At 40.0% G+C, this 22,298-nt stretch overlaps 2 protein-coding genes across 3 annotated transcripts; both read right to left on the reverse strand.

Moving 5' to 3' along the window:
- Window positions 1-5,634: 5,634 nt before the first annotated feature.
- On the reverse strand, window positions 5,635-17,780 carry LOC110460332. 2 transcript variants are annotated; one of them, XM_021513180.1, is made up of 2 exons: window positions 17,467-17,780; window positions 5,635-8,416 (listed from the first exon to the last, which is right to left on the reverse strand). In XM_021513180.1, the coding sequence occupies exon 2, from the start codon at window positions 8,012-8,014 to the stop codon at window positions 6,194-6,196; it is 1,821 nt and encodes a 606-aa protein (XP_021368855.1). In that variant the 5' UTR covers window positions 8,015-8,416; window positions 17,467-17,780; the 3' UTR covers window positions 5,635-6,193. The 2 variants fall into 2 exon arrangements, with proteins under 2 accessions (XP_021368855.1, XP_021368865.1); XM_021513190.1 differs by lacking the exon at window positions 17,467-17,780 and adding an exon at window positions 13,658-13,742.
- Window positions 8,500-9,624, reverse strand: LOC110460170 (pheromone-regulated protein PRM7-like). The gene has a single exon (XM_021512929.1). The coding sequence runs from the start codon at window positions 9,622-9,624 to the stop codon at window positions 8,500-8,502; it is 1,125 nt and encodes a 374-aa protein (XP_021368604.1).
- Window positions 17,781-22,298: the final 4,518 nt, after the last annotated feature.

The following is a 22,298-nucleotide window of genomic DNA, read 5'->3' on the forward strand; positions in this document are numbered from 1 at the left end:
AGTAAGCTGTAGGGAGTAAGCTGGTGGTCCCGACTGTAGGGAGTAAGCTGTAGGGAGTAAGCTGGTGGTCCCGACTGTAGGGAGTAAGCTGTAGGGAGTAAGCTGGTGGTCCCGACTGTAGGGAGTAAGCTGTAGGGAGTAAGCTGGTGGTCCCGACTGTATGGAGTAAGCTGTAGGGAGTAAGCTGGTGGTCCCGACTGTAGGGAGTAAGCTGTAGGGAGTAAGCTGCCTATTTGTGAAAGCGAAAGTAAGCAGGCGCTCTTACCTCAAATCAAGATTTCATCTGCGATAACGACAGAAAGTATTGACCTTTGTTTCAAACGTTTATAGATGCTCAATAAACAAGAGAGGATTGATAATCGAAATCAATTTAACGGTAAGGGGTAGTAGGTGTGTGTGTGTGTGTGTGTGTGTGTGTGTGTGTGTTAGAAACAAAGTTGGTTTAAACAATATTTTATTTACAAATATGCTCTACATAATATATAATTTTGCATAATGTAATATTAGGGATCTGGCAACAAGAGTAGGCTCTTATATTCAGCCATCTCCCAGGTTATGTTATAATTCCAAGCATTACTCTATTTTTGTCTTTGGGAGATTGTGTTATTGCCGGTGTTTTAGGGAAAACGATAATTCAGATTAATATTCTTCAGGAAATATAATATTCCCGACATGGCGTTGATCCCACGAGGAATGGACTGTCGTGTTAACCTTTACGATTTTAAAATTCAGGTCGGGGCGGTTAAATATAATTTCAGGTTTGCTCGCTTGTAACGGTTCAGTTGTGCATTGCGTACAGTATTTACGCCAGTGATATTTCAACTGTTTCACCTGTTAGTGGGGTGATCACTTTCTTTAAAAGACAAATCTACGTGTGTTTCCTATATGAATATTGACTTACCTGTTTTCAATATGGCAATCAAAGGTTAACACCACAGGTCAATGTGCACCGATTACATTTCAGACTAGCATGTTTGCATGGTGTAGGATTTTTCTTTTTTTTAAAATGAAGAACACATTGTTCACCTGTGTTCTCCGGACTTTATCGCCAGGACATACCTGTTTACAGTCGTAAGTCAGGCCTGTCCACCTGTGTTCTCCGGACTTTATCGCCAGGACATACCTGTTTACAGTCGTAAATCAGACCTGTCCAGTTCTGTCAGTTCTTTGAAGACAGAAATGAGATTGGTTCTATTTTGGTCATTATCGTAGTACGGGTGATTAAAAACAGAAAAGGAACAAAATTCAAAATTGCACATAACTTCTCTTTTTAAGAACGGTGGACAAAGACGTGCTATTGATTATTAGTTACCTGTATTGGTCGTATTTTCGCGCTACATTAAGATGGGTGTAATATCGATTTGACAGTTCAATACGTGATTCAACAGCATGGTTTGTATTGTCGCCAGGTCTTAAGCCATACACATGGCTTCACACGGCACTGTTACCGCTTTCTAGTCTAGAGCCCATTTATTCAAATTTTAGCCTGACACATACATCCTGTAATAACCATGAAAATGATAAAGGTTTTTAAAACAGTTAATTCCAATACAAAAATGCTAGCTTATATAACCACTGTATTGCGACCTACACAAAGCGTTAAAATCCTATATTAAATGGTACGAAACCATTACTTTGTAGTTCTGGTAATACCGGAGCGATTCCATAGGTATTGCAACAGTTTATCCTATCTCGTATGTTGATTTAACCTGGTCTACACTGTGGTCCCAGTAGGTTGATTTAACCTGGTCTACAATGTGGTCCCAGTATGTTGATTTTCCTTGTCTACACTGTGGTCCCAGTATGTTAATATAACCTGGTCTACACTGTGGTCCCAATATGGAAGCTGGTCTGTGTAACTTGAAATATGATTTTGTTAATAATTAGGGCATAACATATCGTAATAACGGGATAATTTAATTTCACTTGCAATGGCAGGAGAACTAAGTCGTAATTTCACTCACGATTACGAGATAATGTGTCGTAATTTCACTCATGATAACGAGATAACTAAGTCGGAGTTTCACTCGTACTAACGAGATAACTAAGTCGTAGTTTCACTCGCAATACCGAGATAACTAAGTCGTAGTTTCACTCGCAATACCGAGATAACTAAGTCGTAGTTTCACTCGCAATACCGAGATAACTAAGTCGTAGTTTCACTCGTAATAACGAGATAACTAAGTCGTAATTTCACTCATGATTACGAGATAATGTGTCGTAGTTTACTCGTGATAACGAGATAACTAAATCGTAATTTCAATCATGATTACGAGATAATGTGTCGTAGTTTACTCGTGATAACGAGATAACTAAGCCGTCATTTCACTCGTAATAACGAGATAACTAAGTCGGAGTTTCACTCGTACTAACGAGATAACTAAGTCGGAGTTTCACTCGTACTAACGAGATAACTAAGTCGTAGTTTCACTCGTAATAACGAGATAACTAAGTCGTAGTTTCACTCGTGATTACAAGATAACTTAATCGTTGTAGTATGTTAATATAACCTGGTCTACACTGTGTTCCCAGTATGTTGATTTAACCTGGTCTACAATGTGGTCCCAGTATGTTGATTTACCTGGTCTACACTGTGGTTCCAGTATGTTGATTTAACCTGGGCTACAATGTGGTCCCAGTATGTTGATTTAACCTGGTCTACACTGTGTTCCCAGTATGTTGATTTAAACTGGTCTACACTGTGGTCCCACTATGTTGATATAACCTGGTGTACACTGTGGTCCCAGTATGTTGATATAACCTGGTCTACACTGTGGTCCCAGTATGGAAGCTGGTCTGTGTCACTTGAAATATGTTTTTGTTAATAATTAGGGCATAACATCTCGTAATAACGGGATAATTTAATTTCATTTGCAATGGCAGGATAACTAAGTCGTAATTTCACTCGTAACAACGAGATAACTAAGTCATAATTTTACTCGTGATAACGAAATAAATAAGTCGTAATTTCACTCGTGATAACGAGATAACTAAGCCGTAATTTTACTCGTAATAACGAGATAACTGAGTCGTTATTACGCTCGCAATAACGAGATAACTAAGTCGTTGTTTCACTCGTGAAAAAGAGATAACTGAGTCGTTGTTTCACTCTTGATAACGAGACAAAAAAGTCATTATTTCACTCGTGAAAACGAGGTTATGTGTCATAATTTCACTCGTGAAAACGAGAGAACTAAGCCGTAATTTCACTCTTGAGAACGACATGATATGTCGTAATTTCACTCGCAATAACGAGATAACTAAGTAGTAGTTTACTCGTGATAAGGAGATAACTAAGTCGTAATTTCACTCATGATTACGAGATAATGTGTCGTAATTTGACTCATGATAACGAGATAACTAAGTTGTAATTTCACTCACGATTACGAGATAATGTGTCGTAATTTCACTCATGATAACGAGATAACTAAGTCGTAATTTCACTCATGATTACGAGATAATGTGTCGTAATTTCACTCATGATAAAGAGATAACTAAGTCGTAATTTCACTCATGATTACGAGATAATGTGTCGTAGTTTACTCGTGATAACGAGATAACTAAATCGTAATTTCAATCATGATTACGAGATAATGTGTCGTAATTTCACTCGCAATATCGAGATAGCTAAGTCGTTGTTTCACTAGCAATAACGAGATAACTAAGTCGTAGTTTACTCGTGATAACGAGATAACTGGGCGTAATTTCACTCATGATTACGAGATAATGTGTCGTTATTTCACTCGCAATACCGAGATAACTAAGTCGTAGTTTCACTCGTAATAACGAGATAACTTAGTCGTAGTTTCACTCGTGATAACAAGATATCTAAGTCGTAATGTCACTCGTAATAACGAGATAAATAAGTCGTTGTTTCACTCGCAATACCGAGATAACTAAGTCGTAGTTTCACTCGTAATAACGAGATAACTTAGTCGTAGTTTCACTCGTGATAACAAGATATCTAAGTCGTAATGTCACTCGTAATAACGAGATAACTAAGTCGTTGTTTCACTCGCAATACCGAGATAACTAAGTCGTAGTTTCACTCGTGATAACAAGATATCTAAGTCGTAGTTTCACTCGTAATAACGAGATAACTAAGTCGTAGTTTCACTCGCAATACCGAGATATCTAAGTCGTAATTTCACTCGTAATAACGAGATAACTAAGTCGTAGTTTCACTCGTGATTACAAGATAACTTAATCGTTGTTTCACTCGTAATTACGATACAACTAAGTTTTAATTTCACCTGTAATAACGAGATAAATGAGTCGTAATTTCACTCTTGATAACGAGATAAATAAGTCATTATTTCACTCATGATAACGAGGTAATGTGTCGTAATCACGACATTAAGTAACACCTTCCGGCGTCAGTGCTCACGTGACAAAGTTAATTTTGGTTAATAATACTCAACTCGGCCTGCCTAGAGTGGAGTATAAAATGATATGGGCTCACAAATATATATGATGTAGTAAATGGTATAAGGTGTTAAGATCCGGTTGAGTAAGCTCTTGCAACACTCGCCTGGCTATGGAGATTGTCTGTTATCGCTTGAATGTTAAGCGCATTTGAGTAATTTCCTAGAGATTAGATAGAGTTCTATAAAATATTTTATTTTATTCTTAATACGTGTTAAAATGAAATACTATGATCAGTCCAGATACAACTAGATCACCATTATGCCACTGCTTCTGATTATAACAAATGTGGCGCTTTGAGGTTCGCCTCTCACACTATCGATTTGAAATTGGTAGTTCTGCTCTGTTTGATAAAATATAGTTTGCAGCATGAAATATTAAATAAATATAATGTTTTGTTTTTTTATTCGGTTATACTTGTTTGGATTTTACATTTTAACTTTCGGGAAATCCCGATCCATGACAGTAACAGTAACGGAAATGACGAGAAACTCCAGAGATTAAACAGGTAACCACAGCAACAACAACGCTTAAAATCTATGGACGCCAATCAAAGTCTATGTCAAGATCACCTTGATTATGTGCCTGTTTTCATGTCTGAGAAGATTTTGTTATTTCCCCCTATATGCGTACTTAGTATCTTAAGGTTAACGCAATAAAAATCATAGATCCGGAAATGTGTCGGATTCCTGTTCCTATTCGTCATACTTGTAAAGCAACCATCTAATGCGGTTATCTGCCTTAGTACCATTTATCTCCACTAGGCTTCGCTGCTTTAAATTTCGAAACAAAACTTCGCAAGTGAAGAAGACTTTGATTTGATGGGATGCATCATGACGTGCGCCACTAATGAAGAGGATATGTTGCCCTTGGTTCTGCCTTTAGTTGTGCTTGCTGGTGTAACACCCACTCACCTGTTTGTGACGTGATGTACGTGTAGTGATACATGTCCTTACATGGCTCTATTGTCTTACGTTTAAATAAAACCACCTAAACCAAGCTATGAATACGACCAGACATTGTTTACTCGTTCTGGGTTTATTAAAGTCCGTATGTAGACATTTGTATATACTTAATATAGCAGAATACATATGCAAGACCACACACTTGTGTTTTTCTTCCGCGCACTCGTGAATATATTCGTCCGCGCAATAAATGAGTGCTTTATGATTCGTTAAAAAAACACAAGTGTGTGGTCTTGCTCACATACCTTCCGTATTTGGTAGAGATCGATACAAAGATTTTATAAACTTTGATATTTTTTTGCAAATACCGGGAACTTTTCAGCTCGCAATGACAAGGGAATTCACCTAAAAAGTAGTTCCGGCTAATATGGTGATACAACATCTTGTATCCCATATGTGTGATACAAACCGACAGACAATATCAACAGAAAAGTGTTGTATTATTATTGTAAGATTACATAGGTATGTGATAAAATACAATATACATGTAGGAGTTGGGCGTGACCAATCAGCGATGGTAGCCATGTATTATCATTGCCACAAAATCTCAACAAGACTGATTAGTGTTGATGGTCATACGTTATCACATAGGCACATGACCTGGACAAGACCAATCAGCGTTAAAAGGCATACATTATCATAAGTAATCACATGATTTGAGCAAGTCTAATAATAAGCACTATAATGCATACATAACTTAGTATCACAGTCTGGCCTGAGTGAGACCAGTAAGCGTTAAAAGTCATACAATATCACAGACTGTCATATGACCTGAGCGAAACCTATTAGCGTTAATGACCACACTACCTTAAATAGTAACAAGATTTAAGCGAGACCCACCAGCGGGACTGTGAAGCGTCCTCCTCGCCCAACTCCCGAAGGGCAAGTTCTTTGGCCTTCACAAGTTGTGCCGTAGTAACTGTTTTAAGCCACGCCTCCATTTTGTGTTTTATTTTATCAAACTCGCTTTTTGGTTCATCAGAGCTGGTCCCAGAATCGTGCAATTCAATCTTTGATAGAAATTGGCTGGAGTCCCTTTTTGATGATGTTAAAGTCAGTAAGGTCTTTTCCTTGTTTGTATTCGTCCATTGGCTGGGATCACTAAATCTCGGGTTGATGTCATGCACGGCATTCACAAGTGTACTGTCTGAGGACGGCCCGTGTCTGCCTCGACGGTAGATATTTCCCAATTTTACTAGAGAATCTTGGGACGGAACTCCAGCTTTCCATTGTTTGTGTTGATGCACATAGTCATCCGGGTTCTCACTAATATGTTTAAGGTACTGCAACAGTGGCTGAAAGTCAACCCTTATTTCATCGTCTTCGTTATCACCGCGCCTGCGCGATAGTCGAGACAACTTCCGAGTCAAAGATGCATTGGAGCGAATTGAAATATTAGAAACTTGGCGGCTTAGCCTATGGTCATGAAGCTGTGCTACAGTCGACGATACGCTTTCTCTACTCCCTGCCTCTGACAAACTCTCACTTGGGTGCCTCTGCTTTGCGTCATCTCCAAGTTCCTCTACAGCTGTATGCTGTTTGTCGCTGTCCAAAGAATTTTCCATATCTTGAGGAGTTGGTACTCTTTCTCCGAAAGTCTTGTTTTCCGTTTGTTTCGCCCAAGCCTCTATCATCCTTGTTTGCCGAGGAGTCTTACCAGTACCATAACCAGCGTCTTTCAGTGCTTTGTCATGACAACTGAAAAAACTCCGTTTCGGTAGGTAGTACTCGAGCTCCGCCTTCGTTACACGTAGCGTTGGTACTATCGTACATCGACTGGTTCCACCGGAAGCAGAACTCGGTCTTCCGGATACCATACTAGACAAAGGTCGCCGCTTTTGTTTATCAGACACAGTTGACGATTTTGGTCTCCTAAATTTCTCGGATTTCGGTCTTTTGATAGTATGACGCTTCACTTTATCGATATCGACAGTTAATTTAGTTTCAACGTCTCCATTTACTGGAAGAGAGACTTGATAATTCGTGTATGTAGTAGCTGTGACCTCCTCGGCTTTCTCCGTTTCCTGATCACCGTTTTCTGTTGTAATGATGCCGCTTTCATCACACTCATTAATAGGCTTCAAATCTTTATCTTTCTTATGGTCTCGCGTCAACGGTTTACGCTTTCTGTATTTGTTTTCATCTTGACTGTTCTTTATATCACTTTCAAACACGTCATCGTCCTCCAGGCCCCCCTCCAGGCTCCCCTCCAGGCCCTCATCCAGGTCCTGGATATTCATATTGACCACAATGTGTTGTTTCTGCATGGGAATGTCTGATTTGGTCTCGTTGGTTTCGGAGCTTACCAAATCAGTGTTTTCCATTTCACTCACAGTTTCCTGAATGACGTCTCCATCGTCATTTGGAACGTCTGTGTTATGTGTCAAAGATTTGTCCTCGTCAGCACCATGGAATTCCGGTGCACCCTGTTGTTCTGTTTCTGACGTGCCTTTTTGTGGGCTCGTGACATCAACTTGCACCACATGCGGTCCCTTTGTGTTGGCAACACTTTGTGCGGGTTTGGCTGTAGATGGCGCTCTCCTGCCTTTAGCAGAAGACACGCGTTTATGACGCCTCCTACCATGGTCACAAATGGACCCTGCCAACATTTTAGGTTCTTTCATTTTCAGAACATTGAGATAATCAATTCACTTAAAAACCGTCCCTGGCGTGCTACCAAGCTGAGACATAAAAGTTTCTAGTATCCTCGGGCACATCTGATAAAATTTCACCGCTTAAACATAGATAGCTATATGTTCACTCCCGAGTTAATGGCTAAGGAATGCGCATTTGAGCACTTGTTCACACGTTTTAACCTGTTAACAAACTTCACATATCTGATGCACACCTTGCGTACAAATTTTAGTGTACATGCGGCAGTTAAAATGCCGTGTTTACGTGCTGAGGATTTGGGTCATAACATCAGTTTCCATATTTGTCCAGGTACGGTGAAGCGCCGGCGTGTCCATGGAGAATTGTCGCGTGTCCTGGAGTGTTCCCGATTTCAATCCTCTGGATTACGATACCTGTAACGGTACAAACACTGTATATATGTATAATGTTCACAGTGTCAGGCTTAGATATAATCTGATAACATAGCCTTGTAAAACTATACTGTCTGTACATGTGGGTCATAGCTCCTCAGTTCTACAGTACTGTCTGTGGGGACATAGCTCCTAAGTTCTACCGTACTGTCTGTGGGAACATAGCTCCTAAGTTCTATCATACTGTCTGTGGGGACAAAGCTCCTAAGTTCTACCGTACTGTCTGTGGGGACATAGCTCCTAAGGTCTATCATACTGTATGTGGGGACATAGCTCCTAAGATCTACCGTACTGTCTGTGGGGACATAGCTACTCAGTTCAACCATACTGTCTGTGGCGACATAGCTACTAAGATCTACCATACTGTCTGTGGGGACATAGCTCCTAAGTTCTACCATACTGTCTGTGGGGACATAGCAACTAAGATCTACCATACTGTCTGTGGGGACATAGCTACTAAGTTCTACCGTACTGTCTGTGGGGACATAGCTACTAAGATCTACCATACTGTCTGTGGGGACATAGCTACTCAGTTCTACCATACTTTCTGTGGGGACATAGCTACTTAGATCTACCGTACTGTCTGTGGGGACATAGCTACTTAGATCTACCGTACTGTCTGTGGGGACATAGCAACTCAGTTCTACCATGCTGTCTGTGGGGATATAGCTACTAAGATCTACCATACTGGCTGTGGGGACATAGCGACTCAGTTCTACCATCCTGTCTGTGGGGACATAACTACTCAGATCTACCGTACTGTCGGTGGGGACATAGCTACCCAGTTCTACCATACTTTCTGTGGGGACATAGCGACTCAGTTCTACCATACTTTCTGTGGGGACATAGATACTCAGTTCGACCATACTGTCTGTGGGCACATAGCTACTAAGATCTACCATCCTGTCTGTGGGGATATAGCTACTATGATCTACCGTACTGTCTTTGGGGACATAGCTTCTCAGTTCTACCATACTTTCTGTGGGGACATAGCAACTAAGATCTACCATACTGGCTGTGGGGACATAGCAACTAAGATCTACCATACTGGCTGTGGGGACATAGCTCCTCAGTTCTACCGTACTATCTGTGGGGACATAGATACTCAGTTCGACCATACTGTCTGTGGGCACATAGCTACTAAGATCTACAGTACTGTCTGTGGGGAAATAGCTACTCAGTTCTATCATAATGTCTGGGGGGACATAGCTACTCAGTTATACCGTACTGTCTGTGCGGACATAGCAACTCAGTTCTCCCATGCTGTCTGTGGGGACAAAGCTACTTAGATCTACCGTCCTGTCTGTGGGGATATAGCTACTCAGATCTATCATACTGTCTGTGGGCACATAGCTACTAAGATCTACCATCCTGTCTGTGGGGATATAGCTCCTAAGATCTCCCATACTGTCTGTGGGGAGATAGCTACTTAAATCTACCGTACTGTCGGTGGGGACATAGCTACGCAGTTCTACCGTACTATCTGTGGGGACATAGATACTCAGTTCGACCATACTGTCTGTGGGCACATAGCTACTAAGATCTACAGTACTGTCTGTGGGGAAATAGCAACTCAGTTCTCCCATGCTGTCTGTGGGGACAAAGCTCCTAAGTTCTATCATACTGTCTGTGGGCACATAGCTACTAAGATCTACAGTACTGTCTGTGGGGTCATAGCTACTCAGTTCTACCATACTGTCTGTGGGGACTTATGATGGCTATATTTACTCTAATTCTTCCAAAAAAGTACAAAATATTAATCCCCCGCGCCCAGGTAAGAATTTTAGTTGATGTTGATAGGGAAAATTGTTAAAAAGTAAGAATCTCGTGGACTTTTTGTCATTTTTAAACGGAACTACTCTTTGTTACTCCAGACAATATTTATTTCATGGCTCATACACGCTGAATATAAATTTAACCTCTCTAAAAGGATTATAAAACACGTTTAAAATAGTTAATTCCTCATGAAAGAGTAATCCCATTACATTACATTCTTTCCAATTTTCATTAATCCTTGCTGTCAGAAACAGAGTAACGCCAACCTAGCAATGAGGGGACATGGTCAAATTTGGGACGGATATCTACGACTAAACTTCTAGGTACTCACTAACGAGATTGATATTATATCTGGAAACCTGTCAGATTTCACGGGTATTTATTATAGACTGATTCCCACTTAGTTTTGGTATGCTTTAGCTTCACTTACATGGTTTTCTTATTATGATTTAAAACTAGCTAAGTAACATCCACAATATGCGAGACAATCTTGTCACGTATAAGTACTCTGATACGCTTCAGAATTACGTTCTATTATGGTTTTCCTTGAGTGGTGACGAAGACCACGGTTAAAATCTGAGGGTTATCTTTTGTGGAATATGTTTTGTGGGTAATCGGTTTCTCCAATGTCCTCTAATCAGAAGTGAAATAAGATAAATAACCCGGAAGTTACACAGATTTACCCGTACACTAAACGCACTTTAAATGAATAACAAGATTTTACACAATTTTCATTTAATTTTAAAGCGTTTGTAGACTTATGTTAAGTAATCTGGCAGCTGAATAAAATTGATTCGGATACAGTGTTGACATAACCCTTGATGATATTGCGATTCCCACGCGGGATTCTGCTGTTTTCCTCACTAACGTACATACCTGTAGCATTATACACGTGGCCATTGAGTAAATATATGGCTATAGAGATTACTTACACTATTTAAAAGGATAGGGACCGTTTTAAATTTCGTTCGGACGTGTAATCAACACATTGGCAGTTATCGATAGAATTCGTCGGAATGTGATTAACGACTTCTTTGTATTTTTGGTATCGAACAGAGTCAAACACAGTCAACAACCATTTCTATGTTTCCGTGGAATAAATTAAAAAAATATTTCCATTATGTGTCAACATGTCAATGGGATGTGGGAATGGTATGTACTACACGTTAGAAACTGACCACTATGTTGTATTTTGATGTACGCCATATTTCGAACTAGAACTGACCACTGCGCTATATTTCGAGCAAGAACTGACCACTACTCTAATTTTTAGCTAGAACTGACCACTACGTTATATTAATAGCAAGAACTGACCACTTCGCTAGATTTCGAGAAAAGTTATCACTGCCCTGTATTTTGAGCTAGAATTGACCACTACGCTATGTTTCGAGCTAAAACTGACCACTACGCTATATTTAGAGCTACAAATGATCACTACGCTATATTTCGAGCTAGAAACTGACCACTACGCTATATTTCGAGCTTAAACTGACCGCTACGCTATGTTTTGAGCTAGAACTGACCACCTCGCTATATTTTGACAACTGGTTATTGCTCTATATTTTGAGCTAGGACTGACCACTTCGCTATATTTCGGAACTGATCACTGCTCTGTATTTTGAGCTAGAACTGACCACTTCGCTATGTTTCGAGCTAGAACTGACCACTACGCTGTATTTTGAAGTACGCCAAATTTCGAACTAGAACTGACCACTGCGCTATATTTCGAGCAAGAACTAACCACTACTCTAATTATTAGCTAGAACTGACCACTACGTTATATTAATAGCAAGAACTGACCACTTCGCTAGATTTCGAGAACTGATCACTGCTCTGTATTTTGAGCTAGAACTGACCACTTCGCTATGTTTCGAGCTAGAACTGACCACTACGCTATGTTTTGAGCTAGAACAGACCACTTCGCTATATTTCGACAACTGGTCACTGCTCTGTATTTTGAGCTAAAACTGACCACTTCGCGATATTTCGGAACTGGTCACTGCTCTGTAATTTGAGCTAGAACTGACCACTTCGCTTTATTTCGGAACTGATCACTGCTCTGTATTTTGAGCTAGAACTGACCACTTCGCTGTATTTCGAGCTAGAACTGACCACTAGGCTGTTTTACGAGCTAGAACTGACCCCTTCGCTGTATTTAGAGCTAGAACTGACCACTACTCTCTATTTTGAGCTAGAGCTGACCACTACGCTATATTTCGAGCTAGAACTGACCACTTCGCTATATTTCGAGACCTGATCACTGCTCTGTATTTTGAGCTAGAACTGACCACTTCGCTATATTTCGAGAACTGATCACTGCTCTGTATTTAGAGCTAGAAATAACCACTACTCTATGTTTTGAGCTAGAACTGACCACTCCACTATGTTTTGAGCTAGAACTGACCACTTCGCTATATTTCGAGAACTGATCACTGCTCTGTATTTAGAGCTAGAAATTACCACTACTCTCTATTTCGAGCTAGAACTGACCACTACGCTGTATTTCGAGCTAGAACTGACCACTACGTATACGCTGTATTTCGAGCTAGAACTGACCACTTCGCTATACTTCGAGAACTGATGACTGCTCTGTATTTAGAGCTAGAAATTAACTGACCACTACACTATGTTTTGAGCTAGAACTGACCATTTTACTATATTTCGAGACCTGATCACTGCTCTGTATTTAAAGCTATAAATAACCACTACTCTCTATTTCGAGCTAGAACTGACCACTACGCTGTATTACGAGCTAGAACTGACCACTACGCTGTATTACGAGCTAGAACTGACCACTTCACTGTTTTTCGAGCTAGAACAGGCCACTTCCCACCCATTAAATCATGTCACATTTAAACCAGCCAGATACCATACACAACACAGTTTACAGCTAAAACACTTACAAAAAACATTACAGCCAAATAAGTTTTTCAAAAACATGTAATTATTCTAGTATATATCACGATTTGTTAATTTGGGACGCGTCCCAACAAGAAATCATTTGTGTACACACAGACCATTTATCACTGACCTTGTCGTGCTTAGAAATTCAGAAAACTTGAAGCACAAATAATATTAAAACCCGGACATGAAAATAAGCCAACATCGCCGATAACTGAACGTAAACACATTACTGGTATAACTTTATCAGTCAAACATAAAAGGAGATATAGTTAAAAGCCTACATTCCTAAGTTTACACGTTGTTTTTTATTCACACATGAACAACATTTTACATTATAAAAACATGTTTAGAACGTAATTTGTTTATTTATTTATCCCCTACTGTCAGAAAACAACACTATCCAATGAAAAATCCGTTAATTTGAAACGAGGTATATCAGTATGATTTTTTTTATCATTATTAACATATAAGTGTAATAAAGAAGATTAAAATGAAGAAATGACTTTGGCCTGGGGTTTCAGACCATTAATGTAAAGTCATTACCTGTAGGACAACTGGCGACGTGGAGCGACAGTACACAAGTCTCCAAAAATACTTTAAACGATGACATGGACGTTCTAAGTTACGGTGGTGTATCGAGTGTATACCTTAGTATCTATATCTAGGCCGAACTACCTGATCAAACATGTTTGTTGATTTTGTGATTAAATAGACCCCGTAAGTCGCACCTTATTTCACCAGTAATACGTTTCTACTTCTGCTATTTATTACCCGTCTATTTAATTGTTGGTATATTATCGTAATGTTGACAATTTCTCTACTAGGTGTCAAAGTAATACCGAATAACACCAATTGGCTTCTATATACAATTCTGTCTAGCCAAAAATCGATGTTTGATTTTAATAAAACTAGGATTATTACGTACTTGGTACATGTATCTTTTAAGTTGTATTTAAGTGTAGAAGCGTGTTGAAGTAAATGTGTAAGGCTAGCTCTACGAGTTCCACTCAAACCTACTTCAACTTGTCATTGTATAAACTGAATGTCAGACCGGGCCCTCCACAACCTCAATATAACACGTTCACAACCAATCTGAGCAGGGACATCCAAACAACAAAATAACAATATCATAACTGATGTCGGTCCGGATCTCCAAACAATGAAGTAACAATCTTACAACGGATGTCACTCCGGCCCACAAAACAAAGCAACAATCTCACAACCGATGTCAGTCCGGCCCCTTAAACAACAAAGCAACAATCTCACAACCGACGTCAGTCCGGAACCCCAAACAACAAAGTAACAATCTCACAATTGATGTCACTCCGGACATCCAAACAATAAAGTAACAATCTCACAACCGATGTCGGTCCGGACCTCCAGACAATGAAGTAACAATCTCACAACCGATGTCGGTCCTGACCCCCAAACAATGAAGTAACAATCTCACAACGGATGTCACTCCGGCCCACAAAACAAAACAACAATCTCACAACGGATGTCACTCCGGCCCACAAAACAAAACAACAATCTCACAACGGATGTCACTCCGGCCCACAAAACAAAACAACAATTTCACAACGGATGTCACTCCGGCCCACAAAAAAAAGCAACAAACTCACAACCGATGTCAGTCCGGCCCCTTAAACAACAAAGCAACAATCTCACAACCGACGTCAGTCCGGAACCCCATACAACAAAGTAACAATATCACAATTGATGTCGGTCCGGACCTCCAAACAACAAAGTAACAATATCACAACCGATGTCACTCCGGACCCGCAAACAACGAAGTAACAATATCACAACCGATGTCGGTCCGGACCTCCGAACAAAGAAGTAACAATCTCACAATGGATGTCACTCCGGACCCCCAAACAACAAAGTAACAATATCGCAACCGATGTCGGCCCGGACCTCCAAACAACGGAGTAACAATATCACAACCGATGTCACTCCGGACCCCCAAACAACAAAGTAACAATCTCACAATTTATGTCGGTCCGGACCTCCAAACAACAAAGTAACAATAGCATAACCGATGTCACTCCGGAACCCCAAATAACAAAGTAACAATTTCACAACCGACGTCGGCCCGGACCTCAAAATAACGAAGTAACACTATCATAACCGATGGCACTCCGGAACCCCAAATAACAAAGTAGCAATATCACAACCGATGTCACTCCGGACCCCAAACAACAAAGTAGCAATATCACAACCGATGTCGGTCCGGACCTCTAAACAACGAAGTAACAATATCATAACCGATGTCACTCCGGAACCCCAAATAACAAAGTAGCAATATCACAACCGATGTCACTCCGGACCCCAAACAACAAAGTAAAATTATATGTCGGTCCGGACCTCGAAGAAAATTCTTGACCTTAAAACATCTCAGCCCTGATCTCTTAGCAACGAAGTTACATTTCCTCAAACTATGTCTAGCGTTCAAATTCCATTACACTGTACATCACCTAGCAATCTCAGACTAATCGATCGACCTATCAGCTGAGACTAGTTTTGATATTAAAACGTTTGTTTTGTCATTTCTGAATAAATGTTCCAAAAATTATTCAAAATTAAGGCAGGGAGCTTTCATTGTAACAATGTCGCTTTCCCTTACAGCTGATATACATTTCTGTACAAAACTGACGTTGACAGCTGACATACATTTCTGTACAAAACTGACGGTAACAGCTGACATACATTTCTGTACAAAACTGACGGTAACAGCTGACATACATTTCTGTACAAAACTGACGGTAACAGCTGACATACATTTCTGTACAAAACTGACGGTAACAGCTGACATACATTTCTGTACAAAACTGACGGTAACAGCTGACATACATTTCTGTACAAAACTGACGGTAACAGCTGACATACATTTCTGTACAAAACTGACGGTAACAGCTGACATACATTTCTGTACAAAACTGACGGTAACAGCTGACATACATTTCTGTACAAAACTGACGGTAACAGCTGACATACATTTCTGTACAAAACTGACGGTAACAGCTGACATACATTTCTGTACAAAACTGACGGTAACAGCTGACATACATTTCTGTACAAAACTGACGGTAACAGCTGACATACATTTCTGTACAAAACTGACGGTAACAGCTGACATACATTTCTGTACAAAACTGACGGTAACAGCTGACATACATTTCTGTACAAAACTGACGGTAACAGCTGACATACATTTCTGTACAAAACTGACGGTAACAGCTGACATACATTTCTGTACAAAACTGACGGTAACAGCTGACATACATTTCTGTACAAAACTGATGGTAACAGCTGACATACATTTCTGTACAAAACTGATGGTAACAGCTGACATACATTTCTGTACAAAACTGACGTTAACAGCTGACATACATTTCTGTAAAAAACTGTCGGTAACAGCTGACATACATTTCTGTACAAAACTGACGTTAACAGCTGATCTCTGGTTGATATACGTCACAGTCGGTGTTGTTTTTCAGTATTAATTAAATTAAAATATACATGTACAACATAAGATTACACAATATAAGATTACTTAGATATTTCTTAAACAGAAATATGCCGCGGAGTGTTAGACAGGAACGTTTTTAAATATTCTCTCTGGCTATATCTGTGGAATATTGTATAGTAAATATGCTGTATCTTTTCAAACAAATTTTATAATCTCATATATACTAAAAACGATACGGAATAAACGGATGACATATGTAACAGAGATATCTCACCAGCGTGGAGTTGGTTACTTTTTCAACATTGGGCTAGCTCATTAACGGATTGGCCAAATATTGGGCTATATAGTTTGATATTCAAATCTAAAAACAGCTTATAACTCTTATGCCGCTTTTTAAAACCTATACCTAAACAAGACATCGTCTAAGGTTTTCACGTGCAAAAGGGCATCAACGATCGCAGGCTAAAGATACCCACTGGGCACATTTTCGAATTACCCATTCGGCCAATCCAATATTGAGCTAGCCAAATATTGAAGAAGTAACCAAATTACGTTGGTAGTTATTTCGACGTTTAAAGTTATCTTCTATGAGAAATAATTTAAGAGGTATCTTACATACTTTAAGATATATCTTATATATTTTTGGAGATATCTTATATACTTGATAAGTTATGTCATATCTTATATTGTGTTCATATTATGATATATGCTATTTGTTAATCAGTGGACTCTTTTTTAACTACTTGTAAACGAGATATTCGATAAGGTACACATTGTTTCGTTAAGATGTGATTTTCCATAGGAATTCACACTAACATTACATACTGGTCACTTCTACTTGGTACATTAAAACTGAATCTTAAATAAAAACAATACTTACTTTTAGCGCCTACATATTCCTCCTGTAAGTGGTGATCCCGACGCACCCGTCATATGTACGGTGTAAGATCGGATAGAATGTGACACACCCGTTATTCGGAAATATATGTACGGTGACAGATCGATCAAATGTCATCCTAATCAGCACGCTGTCCTGAGCTTGATACGTCACGCTTCACTCCCCAAGTAGAATGGTGTCCTACCAGACGAACAAAGTAAAAACCTTCACGACAGTTTACCTGACAAAGTAAGGAAGAATCGCTGTAAAAATATTTAATAAGAGAGTTGTAAACGTGTGTACAGGAGCGTCGAGTGAGATTAGCGGTCCCACTGGGATCGTGGAGATAGCCAGACATTTCTCCCTATACACGGGTCGTTAATTACCAATACATATGACACTTATTTCGTATCTATTAACAACTGTCGATCAACATAATAAAAAGTAATCTTACTGAAGAATTTCGAATACCAAAGATCGATTTTATATCATACATTACCAGACGTGGTTTTGAAATCCTCTCCCGCATTTTCTCAAACTAAATCCCGTTTTGTTTGAATGTGATGAATGTTGCTTAACGGTTACAATCGTAGTTGATAAAAGAGAGTCGAAATACAATAAGGTTATTTAGAGTAATTAAAACCAGAGAATCGAAACTTTCTAAGAGGATCGAAACCTCGGCGGATCGAAACCTGCTCAGATCTGTATCCCCATACAATTACGCCAGTATAGTATCCGATAAAAACAGGGCGTAATGAGGCTATGTAATTACATTTTCATCGATGAAATATTAGAAATTATTATGGGGCTGATGTTGGGGTTTGCGGTCGATTAGGGGTAGGATATTGATGACATATCATAACATTTAATCATACGAATGCAAGAGGTATATTTTAGTCCATCAAAATGATTAGCAGTAATACAAATCGAGTGTAACATGTGTTTAACCGGAAGTACAAATGAAGAAGATAAAAAAGGCTCGAGCCGGGCAGAACTGGGTTGTTCTGGGATATGGCCTGCAAAACAACCCGTATCATACAGACAAGTATTTAGAGTTAAACAATTTACAAAGTAATCAAAGACCTCCCTATCAGCCCGGGGGACCGAAAGCCCGAAGGCTGATATGGATAGAGAGTTGAAATGATCATAGCATAACATTTTATCACATACAACAATTTGCTATATTCGAGAAGGACAATGGGATAATCAGAGGTACCTTCAGAGTCAACAGGGTAACCAGATGTGTCAAGAGAAACACCGGGCAAAGAAGATGTTCCTTAGGTTACAATGGGCCAACCAAATGTGCCCAGGGAGACACTGGCCTAAACCAAGGGTACCTTGAGAGTCAAATTGCTAACAAGAGTTGTCTACGGCAAAAACGGGCTAATCAGGAGTGTCTAGGGGTCATATATATTACCCAGATGTACCTAAGGAGACAACCTACTTATAAAAGGTACGTATGAGTACAGTGGGCGAACCAAAAGGTATCTCAGAGATAACAGGATAAACAGATAAACAGAGGAATTTTAGAAGCAACAGTCTAACCAGGGGATTCTAGGTAGAAATTAAGCTAACCAGAGGTTTGTAGGGAGACAGCAGGCTAATCAGAGGTGTCTCATGAGGCAACAGGCTAACCAGAGGTGTCTAAAGTGATAACATGCTAACTAGAGGTGTCTAAGGAGACAACACGCTAACCAGAGATGTCTACGGAGACAACACGCTAAGCAGCGGTGTCTAAGGAGACAACAGGCTAACCAGAGGTGTCTAAGGAGACAACAGGCTAACCAGAGGTGTCTAAGGAGACAACAGGCTAACCAGAGGTTTCTAGGAAGACATCGAGCTTACCAAAGGTGTCTAAGGATACAACGTATAAACCAAAAGTGCAAACAGAGATAATGGACCAACCAGACATAAGTGTTTTTAAGGAGACAACGGGCTTACCAGTGGTTTCAAAGGGGCCAACAGGACAACATTTGGTGTATAAAGAGACAACGGGCTTACCAGTGGTTGTAAAGGGGCCAACAGGCCAACATGTGGTGTATACAGGCTAACCAGAGGTTTCTAGGAAGACATCGAGCTTACCAAAGGTGTCTAAGGATACATCGTCTAAACCAAAAGTGCAATCAGAGATAATGGACCAACCAGACATAAGTGTTTTTAAGGAGACAACGGGCTTACCAGTGGTTTCAAAGAGGCCAACAGGCAAACATGTGGTGTATAAGGAGACAACGGGCTTACCAGTGTTTTCAAAGGTGCCAACAGGCCAACATGGTGTGTATAAGGAGACAACGGGCTTACCACTGGTTTCAAAGGGGCCAACAGGCAAACATGTGGTGTATAAGAAGACAACGGGCTTACTAGTAGTTTTAAATGGGCCAACAGGCCAACATGTGGTGTATAAGGAGACAACGGACTTACCAGTGGTTTCAAAGGGGCCAACAGGTCAACATTTGGTGTATAAAGAGACAACGGGCTTACCAGTGGTTGTAAAGGGGTCAACAGGCCAACATGTGGTGTATAAGGAGACATCGGGCTTACCAGTGGTTTGAACGTGGCCAACAGGCCAACATGTGGTGTATAAGGAGACAACGGACTTACCAGTGGTTTCAAAGGGGCCAACAGGACAACATTTGGTGTATAAAGAGACAACGGGCTTACCAGTGGTTGTAAAGGGGCCAACAGGCCAACATGTGGTGTATAAGGAGACATCGGGCTTTCTAGTGGTTTCAAAGGGGCCAACAGGCCAACATGTTGTGTATAATGAGACAACGGGCTTACCACTGGTTTTAAAGGGATCAACAGGCAAACATGTGGTGTATAAGGAGACAACGGGCTTACCAGTTGTTTCAAAGGGGCCAACAGGTCAACATTTGGTGTATAAAGAGACAACGGGCTTACCAGTGGTTGTAAAGGGGACAACAGGCCAACATGTGGTGTATAAGGAGACATCGGGCTTACTAGTGGTTTCAAAGGGGCCAACAGGCCAACATTTAGTGTATAAGGAGACAACGGGCTTACCAGTGGTTGTAAAGGGGCCAACAGGCCAACATGTGGTGTATAAGGAGACAACGGGCTTACTAGTAGTTTTAAATGGGCCAACAGGCCAACATGTGGTGTATAAGGAGACATCGGGCTTTCTAGTGGTTTCAAAGGGGCCAACAGGCCAACATGTGGTGTATAAGGAGACAACGGGCTTACTAGTAGTTTCAAATGGGCCAACAGGCAAACATGTGGTGTATAACGAGACAACGGGCTTACCAGTGGTTTCAAATAGGCCAACAGGCAAACATGTGGTGTATAACGAGACAACGGGCTTACTAGTAGTTTCAAATGGGCCAACAGGCAAACATGTGGTGTATAAGGAGACAACGGGCTTACTAGTAGTTTTAAATGGGCCAACAGGCCAACATGTGGTGTATAAGGAGACAACGGGCTTACGAGTGCTTTCAAAGGGGCCAACATGCAAACATGTGGTGTATAAGGAGACAGTGGGTTTACCAGTGGTTTCAAAGGGGCAAACAGGCAAACATGTTTTGTATAAGGAGACAACGGGCTTACTAGTAGTTTCATAGGGGCCAACAAGCCAACATGGTGTGTTTAATGAGACAACGGGCTTACCAGTGGTTTCAAAGGGGCCAACAGGCCAACATGTGGTGTATAAGGAGACAACGGGCTAACCAGTGGTATCTAGGGGTTTACTCAGTAACTCTTACTATAACTAAGTATATAGGTTAAGTCAGAAAAAATAGCTATTTGCTGTATACATTTTTACAGCAAGATATAAACAAGATATGTCTCACAAAGATAAACACTCGAGCTTTCGTTTTTTGTTTTAATTATAAGTCTGTAATAGATATTTATCTATGACTTTACCTAAAACATGTGAGCATGTAGAAAACCTTACTGACAGTCCAACGGGAGGTAACTCAAAAAGTTTCAAATTCATACATGTTTTCGAATGCAAATACGCTTCCTATTCAAGTAATGAAAAATTCCGTAATAGAGTTATTATTGTTGTGTCCATGTACGTGATCTGTTTAGATAGGGTAACATACTTGATCTGTTTAGATAGGGTAACATACGTGATCTGTTTAGATTGGGTAACATGCATGATCTGTTTAGATTGGGTAACATACGTGATCTGTTTAGATAGGGTAACAGACGTGATCTGTTTAGATAGGGTAACATACGTGATCTGTTTATATAGGGTACCATACTTGATCTGTTTAGATAGGGTAATATACGTGATCTGTATAGATAGGGTAACATACGTGACATACGTGATCTGTTTAGATAGGTTAACATACGTGATATGTTTAGATAGGGTATCATACGTGATCTGTTTAGATAGGGTAACATACGTGACATACGTGATCTGTTTAGATAGGGTAACATGCGTGATCTGTTTATATAGGGTAACATACTTGATCTGTTTTGATAGGGTAACATACGTGATCTGTTTAGATAGGGTAACATACGTGATCTGTTTAGATAGGTTAACATACGTGATCTGTTTAGATAGGGTAATATTCGTGATCTGTTTATAGATAGGGAAACATACGTGATCTGTTTAGATAGGGTAACATACGTGATCTGTTTAGATAAGGTAACATACGTGATCTGTTGAGATAGGGTAACATACGTGATCTGTTAAGATAGGGTAACATACGTGATCTGTTTATATAGGGTAACATATTTGATCTGTTTAGATAGGGTAATATACGTGATCTGTTTAGATAGGGTAACATACGTGACATACGTGATCTGTTTAGATAGGGTAACATACGTGATCTGTTTATATAGGGTAACATACTTGATCTGTTTAGATAGGGTAA

The sequence above is a fragment of the Mizuhopecten yessoensis genome, unplaced genomic scaffold (genome assembly GCF_002113885.1).
Source record: "Mizuhopecten yessoensis strain PY_sf001 unplaced genomic scaffold, ASM211388v2 scaffold1359, whole genome shotgun sequence".
Classification (NCBI taxonomy): domain Eukaryota; kingdom Metazoa; phylum Mollusca; class Bivalvia; order Pectinida; family Pectinidae; genus Mizuhopecten; species Mizuhopecten yessoensis.